The sequence below is a fragment of the Pholcus phalangioides genome, unplaced genomic scaffold, assembly GCF_987345545.1.
Source record: "Pholcus phalangioides strain wild (caught in Gottingen) unplaced genomic scaffold, Ppha-v1.0 ptg000003l_1, whole genome shotgun sequence".
Lineage (NCBI taxonomy): Eukaryota > Metazoa > Arthropoda > Arachnida > Araneae > Pholcidae > Pholcus > Pholcus phalangioides.
The window spans coordinates 46,276,856-46,294,513 of record NW_028301596.1 but is presented as its reverse complement, the minus strand read 5'-3'; the positions used below and the strand labels follow the sequence as shown (position 1 = coordinate 46,294,513).

Below are 17,658 nucleotides of genomic sequence, written 5' to 3'. Positions count from 1 at the left end.
AATTTTTTTCTGCAGGACATGGACAATAACCACGCACACATACACATTAAACTTACTTTTAACATCTATTGCATCTGTTTTCCTGCCACCTCTAATTGCCGTAGGATCTGAAAAATCAAGGGCTTTTACTAGGCTTTATAGCAGTGACTTTCTTTCAAGGACACCCAAACAAACATTGATCTGGATTTTTTCCCAAAAAACCCTCAGAAGTTAAAGCTTGGCATAATTGATAAAAAAAAAAGAGCCAAAATCCAAAAAAACATTGTTATTCCCAACAATTTAATCTAACAAATACTTCACAAGTTCTTCCTTGATATATATATATATTTAAACTTGAGATTTGGCTTCTTCACAACTAGAGCAAGATTCTTTCATAGAAATTTAAAATTCTATCTTTACAAGATTTTATTGCATTTTAAAATCCTGACATCTATTTTTATAATAATACACACTACAGATAAATTCTTAGATTTAAAAAGTAAAAATATTTAAAAGAATTTCAAAAGAGCCAAAGCAAACAAGCAAAAAGAAATAAAATTTGAACACAAAAAATAAAGTAGAAAACTGTTAACTGTGATGGTTCTATTGCTTGAGCACAAATTTCAAAATTTTCAAGCATCAAAACGCATATAATGAAAAAATGTGTACAGGGTGTGAAGTCATTATATGCCCTGTCTTTTGAGCTGTTGGTTATAGAAACTGTTGGTTTCAATTAAAAAAGTATTCAAATAATATGCCCATTTTATAGATGTGTCATTTCTTTCAATAGGGCAGCGGTTCTCAACCAGTGTTCCGCAGAGAGCCGCTCGAGCAAAATATAAAAAACTAAATTTGAAAAAAAAATAAATTGTTTTTTAATTATAAAAGTAAATCAGCAACTTTGATGGAGAAATAAAAAGTATGCCTACGGGGCTCTGCCATAGACATTATGTACTAGAAAGGGCTCCGCGAGCCAAAAAAGATCGAGAACCGCTGCAATAGGGAGTCATTATGTACAAAGATACAAAATTTAACTTTTTTATATGGTCCTGTCCACTAATTTCTATTGGGAAAATGTTACACTGTCTATCTTGAGCCTAACAAAAGATTTCAATGTGCAATATTTCTCATGAGAAGTTAATGGCAAATCTCAGAATTTAGAAAAGTTTTAATAAGTTTTAAAAGTTTATAAGTTTGCATAAGAATGTTTAAAATTTTAGCGCTTCCCTCCCCCTGAAATTTGTCCCTTAATACATGCTTCCTTTCCATCATTTTCAGGGATTTTCAAACTCCAATATTTAGACCACATCCCCAGTGATGAACATTGACACTATGGAGAGGCTTAGTTCCAAGGTTTGTGTGTGCATGATCTAGATTTATTGCACATAGAAACATAGAATGTAGAGATAAGTAACAGCTTTCTAAATTAAAGTTGGGGGGGTCACATAAAAAAAGTTTTGTATCTTGGTATTAGACCTCCAGTAAAATAAATGACACATCTAAAATGAGCACGATTCAGAGATACTTTTTCTGATTGAAAAATGTTTCTATAGCCAATGATACAAAAGAGGGTGTATAACAGCTATTTCTGCCAGCAAAAATTATTTACATGTCACTAAATTAATGCACATAAATATGGATTTCAACAAAGACCTTTACCTCTACCCGTGTCAGCAGCCATTCTGAAATGAAAAAAAATATAAATATAATATACTGCATTGATTAAGGAATTTTTCACTTAATTTTTGATACTAAAATGCAGCAATACATGATTTATGAAAAATTATCAGTTTTGAATGTTTTCATAATTTATCATTATTCAAAAAAATTTGATTTATTTATATTCAATGTTTCAATTATGGTTTATATTTTGAACATTATTCACATATGCTGTTGAAAATATCTCATTCCACGCAATTAAACCTCTGTTGCTGCCATGGGATAGAAGGTTACACCAATAAGCATAGATTTTAAATGTGCATATGAATAGCATTATAGGGTTGAGAGGACAGTATCATCCAGGGATGAAAAAAACCCATAGCATTTGATTGTGCACACCCACCCACATACCGCTGAATTATTATGGACATTCAATAAGTATTATATTGATTAATAATATCTTCGGCTAATGCATTCGATGAAATAGAATACCCAAAATTTACAGAGGAAAAACAAAGTGCATATATAAAGTTGAGAAATTATGTAATAAACTGTATATAAATATACTCACATGTTTGGAGTTTGGTACTGCTGAGGCCTTATTCCTGTATTACTGCCACCATGAGGCTGACCAGCACGAATGGCTTTAGCTGCGAAAAAAATGAAAACAGAATATTAAAAATAAAAAGTTTTTGAATAAATTGATAAGCAAAGACCCTCTCAACACCGAAATCATGAGAAAAACAAACTTTCCCATTAAAAAATTGTGAAAAAAACATTGCTCAAATTCAGAACAAAGAAAAAAAAAATCAAGTTGTTCCTTTATTTTATAAAATATTATTCTAGATTGTTCGTGAGTCTCGTCTTCCCTCCCCCTTCAGTTTCAATTCTTAATGTAGGTGACAATACATCAAAACACAATTACGACCAAGAACAGTCAAAATGTAACAAACTATCACTGTAGTTTTCTGAGCTATGGATTAAAAGAAAAAAAGTTTAGCATGTGTCTTGAATATGGCTAACTACATATATGCCATATTCAAAAAATGATGAATTTTAACAAATTGATTGCCAATAATATGATAATTTTCATTAATATATTAACTCCTACATTCTCCTGCATGGGCCTTGGCAAATCAGTATTTTAGAAAAAAAAAGAAACATCCCACTCTCTGAATTAATTCATGTAGAAGAATCTAATAAAAAATTTATTCAACCAAGTCAATATACAGCAGGCATAAAACCAATGATTGAAATGAATGTAGTTGTTCTATTGAATACAGTATTTCTTCACCTGATACAGAAAAATTAGTACCCTTTTTAACAAGATACATTGCACTGCACTTACCAATGTGAGCCATATGACCTCTTCGTGCAATATTCTTCTGCCTCACAGCCTCTTTGATTCTATCAACTTCATGTTGGTACCTATTTTCACAAATAAAGAAAATTAAGATCGGAGAAATTTAAATTATAACTGCAACAAATAATACCAATATAGTGAACATTTCGCAGGAAATGAATTATAATAAGAAATTTGACAAAAAAGAATACTTTGAATGAGACAAACCAATATAATAACTTAAAAATTTATACTAAAAATAATTATTAATAACAAAAACATGTTAAATTCATGATCAGGAATTTTCCACAATTTTCATCAAAACTATTTTAATGTATAAGTACAGTAGACTCCCAATAATCTGGCCATGCTTTAGTCCAGCCCGTCCAGTAATTCAGCATTTTTTAGCGGGTTTATTTTGAGCCCAGAAGAGAATAATATGTCATTGCATGTCTGTGTGCAGACATTTATATTATTTAAATGGGCTTTTTCAATAGACTTTCAAGTAATCTTGCACACTCTGATCTGATATGTGTCAGATTAGCGAGAGTCTACTGAATTTTTTTTTAAAAATCTTAAATTCATGGTAACAGTTAAAATATTCAATAACGTACCTTTTCCTGTCACGCATAGCGCTCTCTTTTGCTTCTTTCAGAGCTTGTTCTAAGGTTTTAACCCTATCCATAGTGGCACGAAGACGCTTTTCAAGCTTTGGTAATTCACAACGTAGATCAGCATTATCCCTGACAAGCTAGGACAATGATAAAATGAATGTTAATAAAAATTATATAGAATGCAGACAAAGATAACATCTTTAGCAATTAAGTATGTATGTAAAGTCAATTATTTTTACACCTTCATAAAAATGGGATTTTTTGTGTGTGCAAATGGGAAATGGAAAATATTACATTGATCAGATACAACAGTGGTTCTCAAACATTTTTGGTTTGTGGTGAAAAAAAAGAAGCCAAATTTGCAATGCTGTGAAATAACTCAACCAAAACAGAAAAAATTAAATGCGTACACATTTAACACTAAGGAATGGTCATTACCTGTTTGTGTACTTTGGTAAGTTGGTCAAGATTATTTTCAAGGAATGAAATTTTCTGTTTCTGCGCCAGACTTCCCCCATTATCCTCATTGTCATCACCAATGGGAGATTTTTTAACCCTGCTTTGGAGATCTTGGACAAACAGCTTCCTCAAATTATGTAATGTCTGAAGCTCCTTGGCCTATTTGTTAGAAATAAATAAAACAGGATATTAAAACATTGCTCATTGCAAATACATGAAAAACTGCAGAGAGAGAAGGTATTAAAAAAAAATTAAATTATAAAATATTAAAATTACTTTAAATCACTCATTGGAAAAAGAAGGAAAACCAATTTCCTAAATTGATGGAAAAATTGTTTACTTTGATCCTGAATTTAATTACTCAGAAATCTGTGAGTAAGAAAGACTTCAAAGACTACACAGACCTGAATAGACATGCCAACATTCACTTAAAGCTTGTTGGTAGTGATGAATGTTCAGCTTTGCCATGGGGAGGGGGGTACCCCTCTAGGACCACATAATCATAGTACAATAAAAAAACACTATATAAAAAATTTAATTTAAAAACTTTATTTGAAAGTTTATTAGATACAGCACCTCACTGGCACTGGAACCTAGAAGGCTCGGGCCACATGAACTCCCACCTCCCGAAGCAACTTGCAGAGTCCCTTAATAATTCATGAATATTGAATACAATCCCAACCTGCATACGTGCTTGTGGGTCGTATATACGAACGTCTAGCAAACCTAGACCCCCTCCCCACCTTTGTATCAGAGCTCCTATGCGACGAAACATTCTCCCTAACACAAGTTCCGCAAGCTCGACCATGCACTATGTAAATGAAGGTGGGCCCAGAACCACTCAAAAGCTTGCTTTTAGAATACAGCATGGGGGGAGGGGGCAGTTTTGATGGAAAACAGGTTTATGCGCATTTGGGCATTCAGTGAAGTGAAGGGTTTAGATGCGGCTTTAGCCTTCTGCATGCAGACAAATCAGATAAACCAATTTTCGTAGAATTAAGAGAGACTCCTGTAGCTCTGTAGTTTATTGCACCCATCCATAGAAACTACGAACAATCTGTAGCAGTTGGCAACTCTGTAAATATAATAATCAAGGGCTGATAACAGAACCCTGATCTGACTAGCAAGCACTGAGACTATTAGTCATTCATAGTGACTGATTGCAGACTGCAAACCAACTGGGATCTAATATAAATATTTCAATTAAAAGGAATATCAAATTATACAAATACACAAAATATATGCTTTGTAGTTTCTCCAAAATTACTAGAATTTAAAAAAACCTGCAAATCACTCTGGTCCTCCATTAGCTAGCTTAATGTCATTTCATGCACAAACTAAAAAAGCTAGGAAAACTATTTGTTTTATAACTCTGGAAAAGTAATGCTAAGCACTCATTGGCCAAATTTTTAAAAAAAGCTTACCACTGTTTCCTCCAAGCCTTTCAAATCTTGTCTTGCTTGCTCTCTGCGGTCATTCATAAGCCTATGTGTTAAAATAAAACTTGTACTTAGAGATCTCAAGAATATATCATCAAAATCAAAACTAGAAAATACACAGATACTGATTTTTTTTTTTCAAATTTAAAATCACAAAAGAGTTGAATAGTTTTTCCCCCTTCAGAACATAAACAGTTAATTTTTTTCTAACTTTTTAAAGTGATTTTTAAAATTTTCCTGATCCGCATTATAGTTGCCACAGTAGAAAATCACTAATCCTTCTAGAAATTGCCACCTATTTTCAAGGATTTTTTTTTTTGTGATTGCATGGGAGTTGATAAATGCTCCCCCCTCCCCCACAAACACAGAAAAAAACCAACAAGGAAGTATCGTTTTCTGTTATTTATGCTGCACACAATCCTACACTGATTTGAAGAAAAAAACATCCATTTCTCTCTCACTTTCTGTTATCAGACTTCGAACAAAAGCTGACTCCACCCAATGGCAGTTGATAAACAGAACGGGAGGAAGGACTTATCAGGAAAAGACTTTTGTACAGAGCTGGGCTCGTCAATGTTGAAATGAAAGTGTTTTAAGAACCTGAGGTAGTCGATTTTCAAAACAAAACGGATCAAGCTAGACAAGATACTGCTATAAGGGTTAATGTACCGTTTGAATATCCTGTAAACCATTCTCTTTGCAGATGATCTCTCTCAGAGGGAAATTTGAAACTCTATGAAGGTATGTGTTCCAGTTACAAAAAATAATCTTGTCTCATGAAAAAACAAACACGTTAAGATAACGTAGTATTTCATCAGGATTCCCTGATGCACTGCAGACACCGATCGAAAAGATTATACCACAATTGCTGGATGATGTGTACCGAAAATTACATAACGTCACTCATTGATTTTTATGTTATTTTATTTTATTTTCACAGATTCAGCAAGTAATCATCAACATGAATGAATGCTAAACTTTTCATTTCCATTTTTTTAAAACAGGTTTGACTGTTCTTTGTTTCACAGAAAAGATAATTCGATAAAACATACTTTTTCATCTATTACCAATGGTTCATGTTAAAAGTATTGAGGCAGTTTGTATCCCTATTTCAAAAACATATAAAACAAGACATATGAAACACATTTAACCCGTCACCTGGCCAACCAATATTTCTCCTTTCCCCCCCTTTTTTGGAAGTTTGAAGCTAATAAAATATATTTTTTAAATTAAAATCTTCTAATTGAAATTGAGCTCATTATATTCTTCAAAATCTTAAAAAAAATTAATAATTGAAGTGATTAATAATTAGTTTTCTAAATTATGTCAAAAATCATGACTTCCTATTTTGGCGTAGCCAGATGACTTGTTAAAGCCTAGAATGTGAAACTCCTAAATAATGATACTCAAGGGACTGGAGAAACGTACTGTTATAAAGGAGTTATCATTACAAATGGAGATTTTACTCTAACTTCCCTCTGAAGTAATCTTCCTAATGACATGGTCTAATTAATTTATATTATTACAATTTATGCTCCAGCAGTTCATTGCGTTGTTAATGAAATCAATAACCACAGGCTCGTGTGAATGACAAGTCCAAAAAGACAAAATTAAGACAGTATTTACCTTTAATTAATACTCTGATAAAATAACACATTAGCATTGCACATTAGAAGTTGAGATGTGCAATATATATTTCTAGTTTACATGGAGCAATGACATTTAATATCGTTTCATAAAAGTGGAAGAGTGACTTACCCCTTATATTAAGACTATGAAAAGTGCATCAAAGAGTAACATTGTTATATAGGATTTTGTGCTGCATAATAAAAAATTTAATGCATACGAGAAATTGCTAGTAATTTCTTCTGGGATTCTGAGTATACTTTTAAATCTGCAGAAGCTAAGCTAAGACATAAAAAAGAATCTGCCAACCATTGATAAAAGTGTCATAAAAACAAAAGACAGCATGATCACGAACACTAAGGAAGAATTTTTCTCTTTACATGCAAACAGGTATTACTTGATGGTAATCCCAAGACTTGAGAACTTATCTCACAAATATTGCATCTAATGCTAATTGTTAACTAGCAACTTTTCTTTCTCTCTCACTTACCATATTTAATAGTGTTAAATTGTAAAAGAATTAATAAAAGTTAAAAAATAGAAACATACAAGGGATAGTGATATGAAAGGATAGGGCTTTGGAATTTTGTATTTCAAAGCTATACTATCCAGGTGTTAGAATTTAGAGTCCCAAACAATGTAGATCATGAAAGAAACCTATAAATTTGGCATGTAACATGTAAGGAATACAAAACCAAAGTAGTATAAAAAGTAGCAATAAACAGATCTATAAATATGGGGACAGAAATGAATTGTATCAAGGATGCAGGACACTGTGAAAGAAATTTGCATAAGGTGAATATGGTAATAAAATTCAGTGGCCACGCTCATATTTCAATAATGTTTGCAGCTGGTAAGAATTTTGTATACATGTTAAAGTGTAAGAAAGTTCAGGGTCAGAACAGATGGTAAAAGATGGAGACTTGTGAATTCTGGGAATAGTTCTCACAGGAACACCAACCGAACCAAAAGGATAGCAGTAGTGAATGAAATGCATGTCCATAGAAAAATTTTATCCAATAATGAAAAGTGAAGAGAAGTTTAGGAAAGAAGAAAATCAGAATTGGCGAATGACATTAAGTTTATTGAATATAAGGAGGAGTCGGCAGATAGCCGAAGGAAAAAAAAGGTATAAAGAGTTGAGAGAGGAGTTTAAAAAAAGAGAGAGTGAGTTTGGAAGAGAAGTAATTTCGAGAAGGATTCGCTAAAAGCCTGATACAAGAGTAGACAGAAAAATTCCAAAAAAGACGAACATGACCGGAATTGGGGTAAGTCACTCTTCCACTTTTATGAAACGATATTAAATGTCATTGCTCCATGTAAACTAGAAATATATATTGCACATCTCAACTTCTAATGTGCAATGCTAATGTGTTATTTTATCAGAGTATTAATTAAAGGTAAATACTGTCTTAATTTTGTCTTTTTGGACTTGTCATTCACACGAGCCTGTGGTTATTGATTTCATTAACAACGCAATGAACTGCTGGAGCATAAATTGTAATAATATAAATTAATTAGACCATGTCATTAGGAAGATTACTTCAGAGGGAAGTTAGAGTAAAATCTCAGATATTAAACCAGGACTTGTTGGTGAACAACAGTTTAACAATGGCAATGTTGATAAGAATCTTATCCCCAGCAAAGAAAAAAATAATTAAATTTTATGAAAATTTTTTCAACTAACGTTAGTTCTTGCAACTTTTGAGCCTTCTCTTGCTCTTCCTGTCTCAATTTGTCATAGTCCAGCTGTAACCTCTCCTGGGCTAATGTAAGCTTCTGGTTGACACTGAAAATATTTCAAAAGTAAAAAGTCAGCAATCATTGTCCAGAAATAATTCCATGACACAAAATATATTGGTGCATGTATATATATACATTGTATTACAGCAGTGGAAGCATAAAGTAACTATACAGAGCTACGTACTCTTTTAATTGATCGATTTCTGCTTGTTTTTCAGAAATTTCATCTCTCAATTGGGCCAGCTGCTTTTGGTGGGATTCTCTGTGCTTTTCAATCTGTTGCTCTAAAGCCTCTTTCATCTTCTCTGCACTGTCTTTCTCTTTTTCTTTCTCTTTGGATGCCATAATGTGCATTTCTTCTGCAAGTTGCGAGACAAAAAAAAGCCAAAATATAAGTTGCTATGGATGATTGAACACATGAATAGGAATTATTAAAAAGAAAAAATCTTTATAGATATAAGTAAATGATTAGTTTTTCACATTTGAATAAGATTTTTTTTTTTTTAGCTAAAAAACCATTGTAAATTTTAATATAGACTCAAAAGTTCTCCAAACTTTTGACAGCCCTTAGTCAAAGAAAAAAATTGCATTCATATTACTCTATAGATATATTTATGGCGAATCATTCTATTAGAGATTTGACTAAAACCACTAAAACAATTTTTAGTAAGAGACGGATTTGAATGAAAATGATAAAACTGATAAAATAATTTTTTTTAGAAAAAAGGTGATTTTATACAGTGAAGTTTATCTCCAAATTATAAATGTATGATTGGTTATTTTACTCAGAAAAAAATCTTTCTATTCTTCTTTAGAATGTTATTAGGAAAGAATATTAAATTTACTAGCACAAAACTTTTTTTTTCTTTTTGAAGCACTTATTGTGCAAAACAGTCTTTCTCTTCCCCCCCCCCCACCACTAGAATAATTTTATTCTAGAGAGCTATGGGCTGTTTAAAAATTTAGAAAATTCAGTTTTTTCACAATTTAATTCCATTACTTTTTCATTGCATGGAACAACAGACTGATTTAACGCAATATAGCCCAGTTATTTTCTTTGAAAATGATTCTGATCAGGACAACAAAATATTATGGTTGAAATATCCCTCTAGAATTTCCAAAATATTTGGAGATCGATTCTCCACAGAAGAAATATTTTTACACAAAATACACTAAAAACTTACTTGCTGCAACCAACTTAGCACATTCCTCAGTTAAAGAGTCAACCTTTTCTTCCAGTGTACGTTTCTTGTTTTCATTGTCCTTAATTGTTTCTTGCAGTGTTTTCATTTTTGCCTCGTACTGTGAAACCAACATAAAATGCATCAGGGAATTTTATTAAACAGAATTTCTATTAGTTTTTCATCAGAATTTTCAAGGAAATTTATTGTTCCTCAATAATTTGCAAGGGAAACAAAGAAGCCAAGCTACAATGACATTTTAATTTTCAATAAGATAAGAAAAAAACAATATGTAACAAGATATGAATTGGCAGAGATATAATCACAATTATGACATACCTGACTTATAAGAAGCCTGCATTCTGCAAGTTCTTTCTCATTATTCACAATTTTCTTGTTACAATCAACCTGGAAGCTTTCAAGTTGGCTACATCGCTGAAATAAGCAATGAGCAGCTATGTTAGATAATGGGAAAATGTTTCTATGACAAAAAAATAGTGACAATTACTAAGACAACAACCAAGTTTTATTCAAGACTAATTAGTTCATAGTTATTGGTTCGTTATTTACACTCATGTGCAAAATTAAGAGAATTAGCACATTATGTCAAATTTCTGAAAAAAAAACTAATGGATAGATTTCAATGAAATTTTGTATGAATACACAGTTATAACAGACAGATGTACTACACAAAAGTCATGGTACACACGCATGATTGTCAGTAAAGCTCATCATTCCAGGACTGTCCAAAATCCATATTGCGAGATTGAACAGAAAATGAGTAATATAGATATGGTCCCCTCTTACAGTCAGACAGATGGCACAGCATGATGACATACTAGACATGAGGCAGCTGAGGAGTCCCTGAGGTAATCGCTCCCACTCCTACAGCAACACAGTTTTCAGCTCCAGGATGGTTTTCAGAGGGAGATGTGGCGAGATGCAATTGCCCTCCCAGACATGTTCTACAGGGTTTAGGTCAGGAGATCTGGCTGGTCAATGCATATGCCGAATATTCTCCCTTTCCAGATAATAGTTGACTAGGTGAGTCCAATGTGGACAAGCTTATCATCCATGAACAGGAACTGATGGCCAACTGCGCTCCTGAAAAGTCAAGAATAGGGTTCTAGAGCCCCGTTCACATGTGCAAGAATTGGGGGTCACTTTGGTGATAATTACCGGCATGACAACTTTTTTCCCCTCGCAGGGGAAAAAAAGGTGGAAGAGAAGCTCATCAAAAAAATCCCATCTTTCTTGGGGTGGATTGGTGGTCGACACTGACCTTCTCTCCCATAATCTTTTGCGCCCCAAAAACTACTGCAAGTTCCTTCATCTGCCATGTTGAATCAACCACTTCCATTAAACCCACGTAACCAATGACTTCCAGAAAGAAGAGGGGGATTACCGGCATGAACTAAACGTCATGGGAATGGTTTGTAGCGAAAATCCCTGTTACCTGGAACTTCCCAGGATGTTTTATTGTACATGTGAACGGGGCTTAAGATCTCTTCTCTATACCTCCTAGCAGTCAGAGACCCTCTGTCAAACACATGGAGAGGTGTGTGGTTGTTCAACATAACGCTTGCCCAGACCATGACACCTCCATGTACCATAGTGGTATATTTCCCTGATGTTTGGGGGGGGGGGGAATAGTATTGGGTCCCCAGGCTTTTTCCAGATGAGGGTACGTCGAGAATCAGTGTCTGGACTGAATCTCGACTCATCTGTGATGAGCACGGAGCTTTACTGAAGTCATTCCAGGCTGATGTCTGCACATGCTAAATGCGCTCTCTTGTGAGTGCTGCAGTGATCGGGATGCAAACAGCGGGTCTTCTGGCATAAAGCCCTCTCTCATGAAGTCTTTAAGCAACAGTAAACTGTGAAACTAGAATTCCGGTTTCAGAATGCAACTCATGTGAGAGCTGTGATGCTGTAGCAGTCCTGTGGCACAACGCCGAAAGTGCCAAATAACAAGCCTCACTGGTCATCCTGGCTCAATGACCTTGTCCATTTTTTCTCGATATGGATCCAGTGTCCTGAAACTGTTCCACAAATTGCAGACAATACTGGGCATTACATCTATAGCCACCTGCACTTGTGATTGCCCTGCCTCCAATCTACCGATGATTCTCTATCTCATTCTGTCATCTATACATTTGTGGCTACTCTTATTTTACCTGATAATTTACCCAACTCTTGCGAGAAACAAAGCAAATGTTGCCGAGAAGTAGTACAAGCGCACACAAATAGCAGAAAACGCCCAGAACGCTTATCATCCCCTAAGATGGTCTCAGCTCTGCCTACACGTACGTGTATGCTTGGACCATAAGGCAATTGAATACTTGCATACTTCTTGGGTAGCATTATTAATACCTTTGGTTCAGTACTTTTTTGTGAAAATAGGCACAATGTGCAAATTCTCTTTAATTTTGCACACGAGTTTATTTTATATAAATTACTATACATTCCGAACTTCAAATAACAATAGAAAATGGTAAGGTACCTGTGAAAGTGCCTTGACTTCAGATTTCATTTTACTTATGTACAAACGGACTACTGTGAATTCTTCATCAACTTTGCCATCACCCGATGCCTGTAGGAAAAAAAAAAAACTAGAGTAATTTCAAATGTAAAAGCTACTTCGCTATGATTTGATACAGTCAATCGTGCACAGTAACTACAGCAAGGCTTGTAAATGCTATATTTTTAATGTTCATTTCTGAGTAACAAATGAGAGTATATAAAAATAAATTTTCTTGTTGACTGAGTAATCAAGTCCACTGTGAGTAATCAAATTTTTTAATGTATGTACAAAGAAAAAATCAAATAGATAAACTCAAGTAGAGATTTGTGTTTTAAAACCAAGTTGTGCTTCTGGCAGACTTTGAGCTGAAACATTGCTCCCATCATAAATCTGATGCAAATCATTTTCATAATTAAGCATACAATTCAAGTATGCTATTGAATTTATGGCAGATTGTATGCAGAAAGTATGAAAACATCTTTTTTTACATTATGTTATTAAATGGGGGGGGGGGGGAGTTTTAATGGTTTAGAAAAACAGTAAGGATATTTATGTGCGTACCATTAATATGGTTGTGTTTGTTTGTTTTTTTGGTGTGTAAGCAATCAGCTTTTGATTTTGAAATGTCATTCATATATATGTCTTCAAAAAATGCAACTAAATACTACTTGTTTACAGAACACCATTATCATTTGAATAAAAGATTAAATATCTCACTCACTCGAATATCTGTGACATTGCCTCCTAAAACAACACCAATCTCTCCAAGATCCTTCAGTAGATTTGTGAGCATTTCTGTCATCCTTTTTTTCTGATGCAAGCTATTGTCTTTCAATTGCTGCAATTCATTCTGAGCTGTATTTAGATTTGACTGAAAAAAGTAAGACAAATGAAAATCACTCAACTCAAATACAATGCTTGGATATTACATTGAAATAACTTGTGTTTCTCAATTACAAGGGAAAATGTGATTGAAATAAGCTTGAAAAACTCAAATTATCAATTGTACAGTGTTTTGCAATTGCCACTTATAAATTATGAGAGTGAAAAAAATAAAAAATACCATTTTTTGACTAAGTTCTTCATTCAACTGCTCATAATCTCTGTTCTTAGTTTCCACTTCCTGAGATTTCTGATCATAGTTAACAGCAAGCTCTTCAAGGGCTTGAAGGACTTCTTTCACCTCTTCCTTAGCTGACTCATTTTCTTGCTGGATGCGTGACATCTCCTGCTGGACACTTTCATAATCTTTGCGACTAGATGTTATAAGCTGTAACAATGAAAAATTAAATAATATAAGAATGAACAAGCAAAGTTTGTGAAGTTTAGAGTTTAGTGAACAAAAGCTTTTGAACAGGAAAAACTGTAATGAAATAATAAATGCAAACCTCTTCCTGCTCAAGCATCTGTTCTTTTAGTTTCTCAATCAGCTGACTCTGACGGTCGATCTCATCATCTTTTTCATCCAGTTGAGCATATAGGCGTGCTCTTTCTTCTTCGAATTTCACCCGTTCATCATTGCTCAAAGGTTCAGCTGACACTTGTGTTACTGTTGCTGGTATATTTGTAACAGAAGATGTTTCACTCAGAGACAAAGTACTAGATTCCAAATCTTTAGTTAAAAGTTGCTCTTCTTGAGGAACTGATTCACCTGTATAATGGCAAAACATAATTGAATGACAATTACGATATACTGGTAACAATAACAAGCAAAAAAAAAATCCCATTTTCACCACCCTTTTTTTTCCTTCACAAATCACTGTTTTCACCTTCATCATACTCTTTTCCAACTTTATCTATTACTAAAAATGTTTCATTTAAAACTAAATGAACATTGAACATAAGTACACGAAAATTGATAATGCAGAGTAAAACCATATTTTCATTTCTATAGCAATATTTAAATCTGACATTCTTTGTGACTTACTGAAATTTGACAGATTTCAGTGTGAATCCTTTCATGAAAAATATTGTATGGCAATGACAAGCTCTAGTAAAAATATGATTCATTTGAAACAATCATGTTGTAAAGATTCTGGTCTTTTAGAGATAGCGTGCAGGGTTTCAATGCAGCTCATTTTTAGAATTAGTGATAAAAATTGAGTGTTATAATTTACTCTTTGAATCAATCCTCCTGCTCAATTACAAACAAGATAAGTGGATGTGTTCATACTATCTAATGGTAATTTAATGAGACTGAGTCTGAATATTTCCATCTCATATCCAATTTAAAAAATTATCAATTTTTTTATGATGAATCTATAAAAAAAAGTAGCATTTAATGCTATCTTCCAAACTCTTGACATTGCTTGTTTAATTACTATTTGTGTGATATATTTGTAATTCACAAAATTTATGGAAATAAATATGTATCCTGTACAAAAACATAAGCAAATAAATGTTGAATAATCAGGACAAACATCATTCTTGTGGGAAAAAAAAAGAAAACTACAAACCATTCCTCCATCGATTTAGTTCACTTTCAGCTCTAGATAACTGTCCTTTAAGTTTAGAGACCTTTTCCTTTTCTTTTTCATATCTACGTTTCCATTCCTCAGCAGTTAGCTCTTCATTCACTATCACAGTGTTCTTAATAGTTTTCGCCCTGCAAAAAAAACAGTAACTTTAACACAGTTTCATGTATTATTTTCAACAAAATTTACATGTACTAGATTTTAAGTAAAAATGGTCTTTAGAATACACTATAAAAAATAGTTCTAGAATCAAATCCTAGTTATTGTCTCAAAAACGTGATTAAAAAAATTTAGCAACTTGAAGAAAATAATTAGCTGGAAAAAAAATTACCTTCTGCCAAATTCAAGTGTAGATTTTGTTTCTGACTCATTATATGACGCAGGAGAACAGCAAATGATGATAGTTGTTCGAGAGTTTCCACCTAAACTTTCTTGCAATATTCTTGTAAGCTTACTATCTCTGTATGGTATATGGCTCTTCTACAATGTGAAAAGAAAAAGTTTTTTTCCGCAAAAAGGTATTATACATTTTAGAGAAATATAAACAGAAAAATGAAATAAAATCCACGCAAAGCCATATTCAATGGATCAAACAAATACACCACACACATAACTATGATTTCAGAACATGCAATTTAACACAAAGCTCCAAATTTTTCATCATGATCAAATTTAAAAATAATGAATAGATCAAACAGTGACAGAGAGACATAAAAATAAGTTATATCATATAATGCTTACATTTCCATCAGCAAGAGCAGAAATGACATTTCCAAGGGCAGACAGAGATTTGTTAATGTTTTTGGCTTCATCTAAAACCATACCTTCTGCACCTGTTTTGCTAACCTGAAAATGAATTTATAGTCACAATGAATTTGGTAGAAAATTAAGAATAAGAAGTAAGAAATTAAATCTACCTAAAAAATTAAAGCAGTGTTTTTGAGTGCCAAGAAATATTTTTACTGTGCACAGTTTCCTGCGTAAGCAGCTTAGAGGGAATATTGGCTATCACTATTGTATTAAGCATGCTTAATAAAATAAACAAAAACACTAAATTAGACATAGTTTGAAAATTATTAATTACCTTTTCACTGCCAGCAAGATCTACTAAATAGAGTTTGCCACTCAATTTCTTCTGATTTTCCATGTTTTCTTGTTTCACGTTAATAAGAAAGACACTATGACTCCTAGAGCTGTGCTCGTTCATATCTGGTGGGGGAGAAATCATACAAAATGAAATCTACTAAATCTTGAAAAATCACAATTATTAGAATTCTAAAAAAATTGACAAATATCATAACTGAAACCACTTAGAATTATATGGGTCGTTCAAATGAAACACAAACTGACATCTACAAAACTTATGTAGAGAAAAAAAACTAGATTATAATGACAACATTATACCAGTCCTAGAGAGTCTAAATATATAACAGGTAACCTAGCTCTCTCTCTATATCTGTTTCTCATAGTGCATGGAAGTTGTTGCAGTAAAATTATTATTATTATCACGAGTATTGATTGTGATGCATACTAGAAGCTAGTTCAATAGCAGATTCAGTTGAGAAGTGCCTTCTTTGCACAGGAATTGCATTACTGCAAGTTGTACTTTTTCAAAAAAAAAAAAAAAATCCATCACACCCCCCCCCTTTTCTTACTAAAACATTCTCCACCACTTCACCCAGGGATGTCTCAAACTGATCATGTCCTATGGTTACAGCATAGAAACCATACTATGAAATACTAAAAACCATGCAGTGCTACCATCTCTCAATCAACCCTTCAAATATCAGTTATTGTCAACTATGGGCAACATTCCATCCAATTTTTAAAAAAAATCTCAGTAGACCTGTTATTGTGCCTTTTTTCTCTTGCATGATAATTTAATATAATGAAATATTATAGTATCCAATATAAAGAATCCCCACAGTGCAGCAAACATTCCAAGAGCATAGAAGCACTTTTGACAACACAGGTGCTGCATAGCTTGAAGGAAACATGAGCTATGCCTCTTTTATGTAAACAACCCATGTGTATTAATACTTCACGAAAGAACAATATCAACAGACTATTGTTTATAATCTATACTTTGTTGTGTTTTGTATCAAATAGTGCTATATGATTAATGAAAACTAAATCTTATTACTGTGACAAGATTTATCAGACAATTTGAATAATTAGAAAAAAATCATACATCATTTTGATATGCTCATCTCTTCAGCGAAAAAGGAAAGAAATTCACATTCCTTATGATACAGATTTGTTAATAATGCATGGTGAGAATTAAGATAATTCCTTGGGTCTTCAAGTTCCATTCAAATTTAAAAATTAACATTTTGTGACTTCAAGAAGAAAATTCAAAAACTTTCAGGACCTCTCATTACTCAGAACCTTGAATGCTTTTGAGACTATTACACAAACGATTTCTTTTTTTCTATAATATTATTGAAATTTTAGGATGAAAACTCTCCATACTCACTTGTCACAGCAATATGACGATTTGCCTTCCCTTCATCTATCACTTCCATGACTTCCTCTGGACTTGTGACGAACCTTTCAGTCGCACCCTGCAAATAAGTTAATGCTTGTTGAAAATAATTACATCAAGCGCACACAACAGG

General features: G+C 33.1%; 1 protein-coding gene across 3 annotated transcripts in view; it reads right to left on the bottom strand.

Moving 5' to 3' along the window:
- Khc (kinesin heavy chain) overlaps positions 1–17,658 on the bottom strand; it is a 48,096-nt gene that overhangs the window by 6,736 nt on the left and 23,702 nt on the right. For 2 of the 3 annotated variants that reach the window (XM_089249109.1, XM_089249102.1), the window contains exons 7-26: positions 17,517–17,604; positions 16,125–16,249; positions 15,782–15,886; positions 15,372–15,520; positions 15,023–15,171; positions 13,955–14,217; positions 13,630–13,836; positions 13,288–13,437; positions 12,546–12,635; positions 10,382–10,477; positions 10,046–10,163; positions 9,046–9,220; positions 8,806–8,907; positions 5,478–5,538; positions 4,033–4,212; positions 3,595–3,731; positions 2,987–3,066; positions 2,210–2,288; positions 1,639–1,661; positions 57–107 (exon numbers count right to left, since the gene is read on the bottom strand). In XM_089249109.1, coding sequence (XP_089105235.1) covers positions 57–107; positions 1,639–1,661; positions 2,210–2,288; positions 2,987–3,066; positions 3,595–3,731; positions 4,033–4,212; positions 5,478–5,538; positions 8,806–8,907; positions 9,046–9,220; positions 10,046–10,163; positions 10,382–10,477; positions 12,546–12,635; positions 13,288–13,437; positions 13,630–13,836; positions 13,955–14,217; positions 15,023–15,171; positions 15,372–15,520; positions 15,782–15,886; positions 16,125–16,249; positions 17,517–17,604 — 2,428 coding nt within the window. The remainder of the gene's footprint in view (positions 1–56; positions 108–1,638; positions 1,662–2,209; positions 2,289–2,986; positions 3,067–3,594; positions 3,732–4,032; positions 4,213–5,477; positions 5,539–8,805; positions 8,908–9,045; positions 9,221–10,045; positions 10,164–10,381; positions 10,478–12,545; positions 12,636–13,287; positions 13,438–13,629; positions 13,837–13,954; positions 14,218–15,022; positions 15,172–15,371; positions 15,521–15,781; positions 15,887–16,124; positions 16,250–17,516; positions 17,605–17,658) is intronic. The other variant, XM_089249116.1, reaches the window with a different exon arrangement.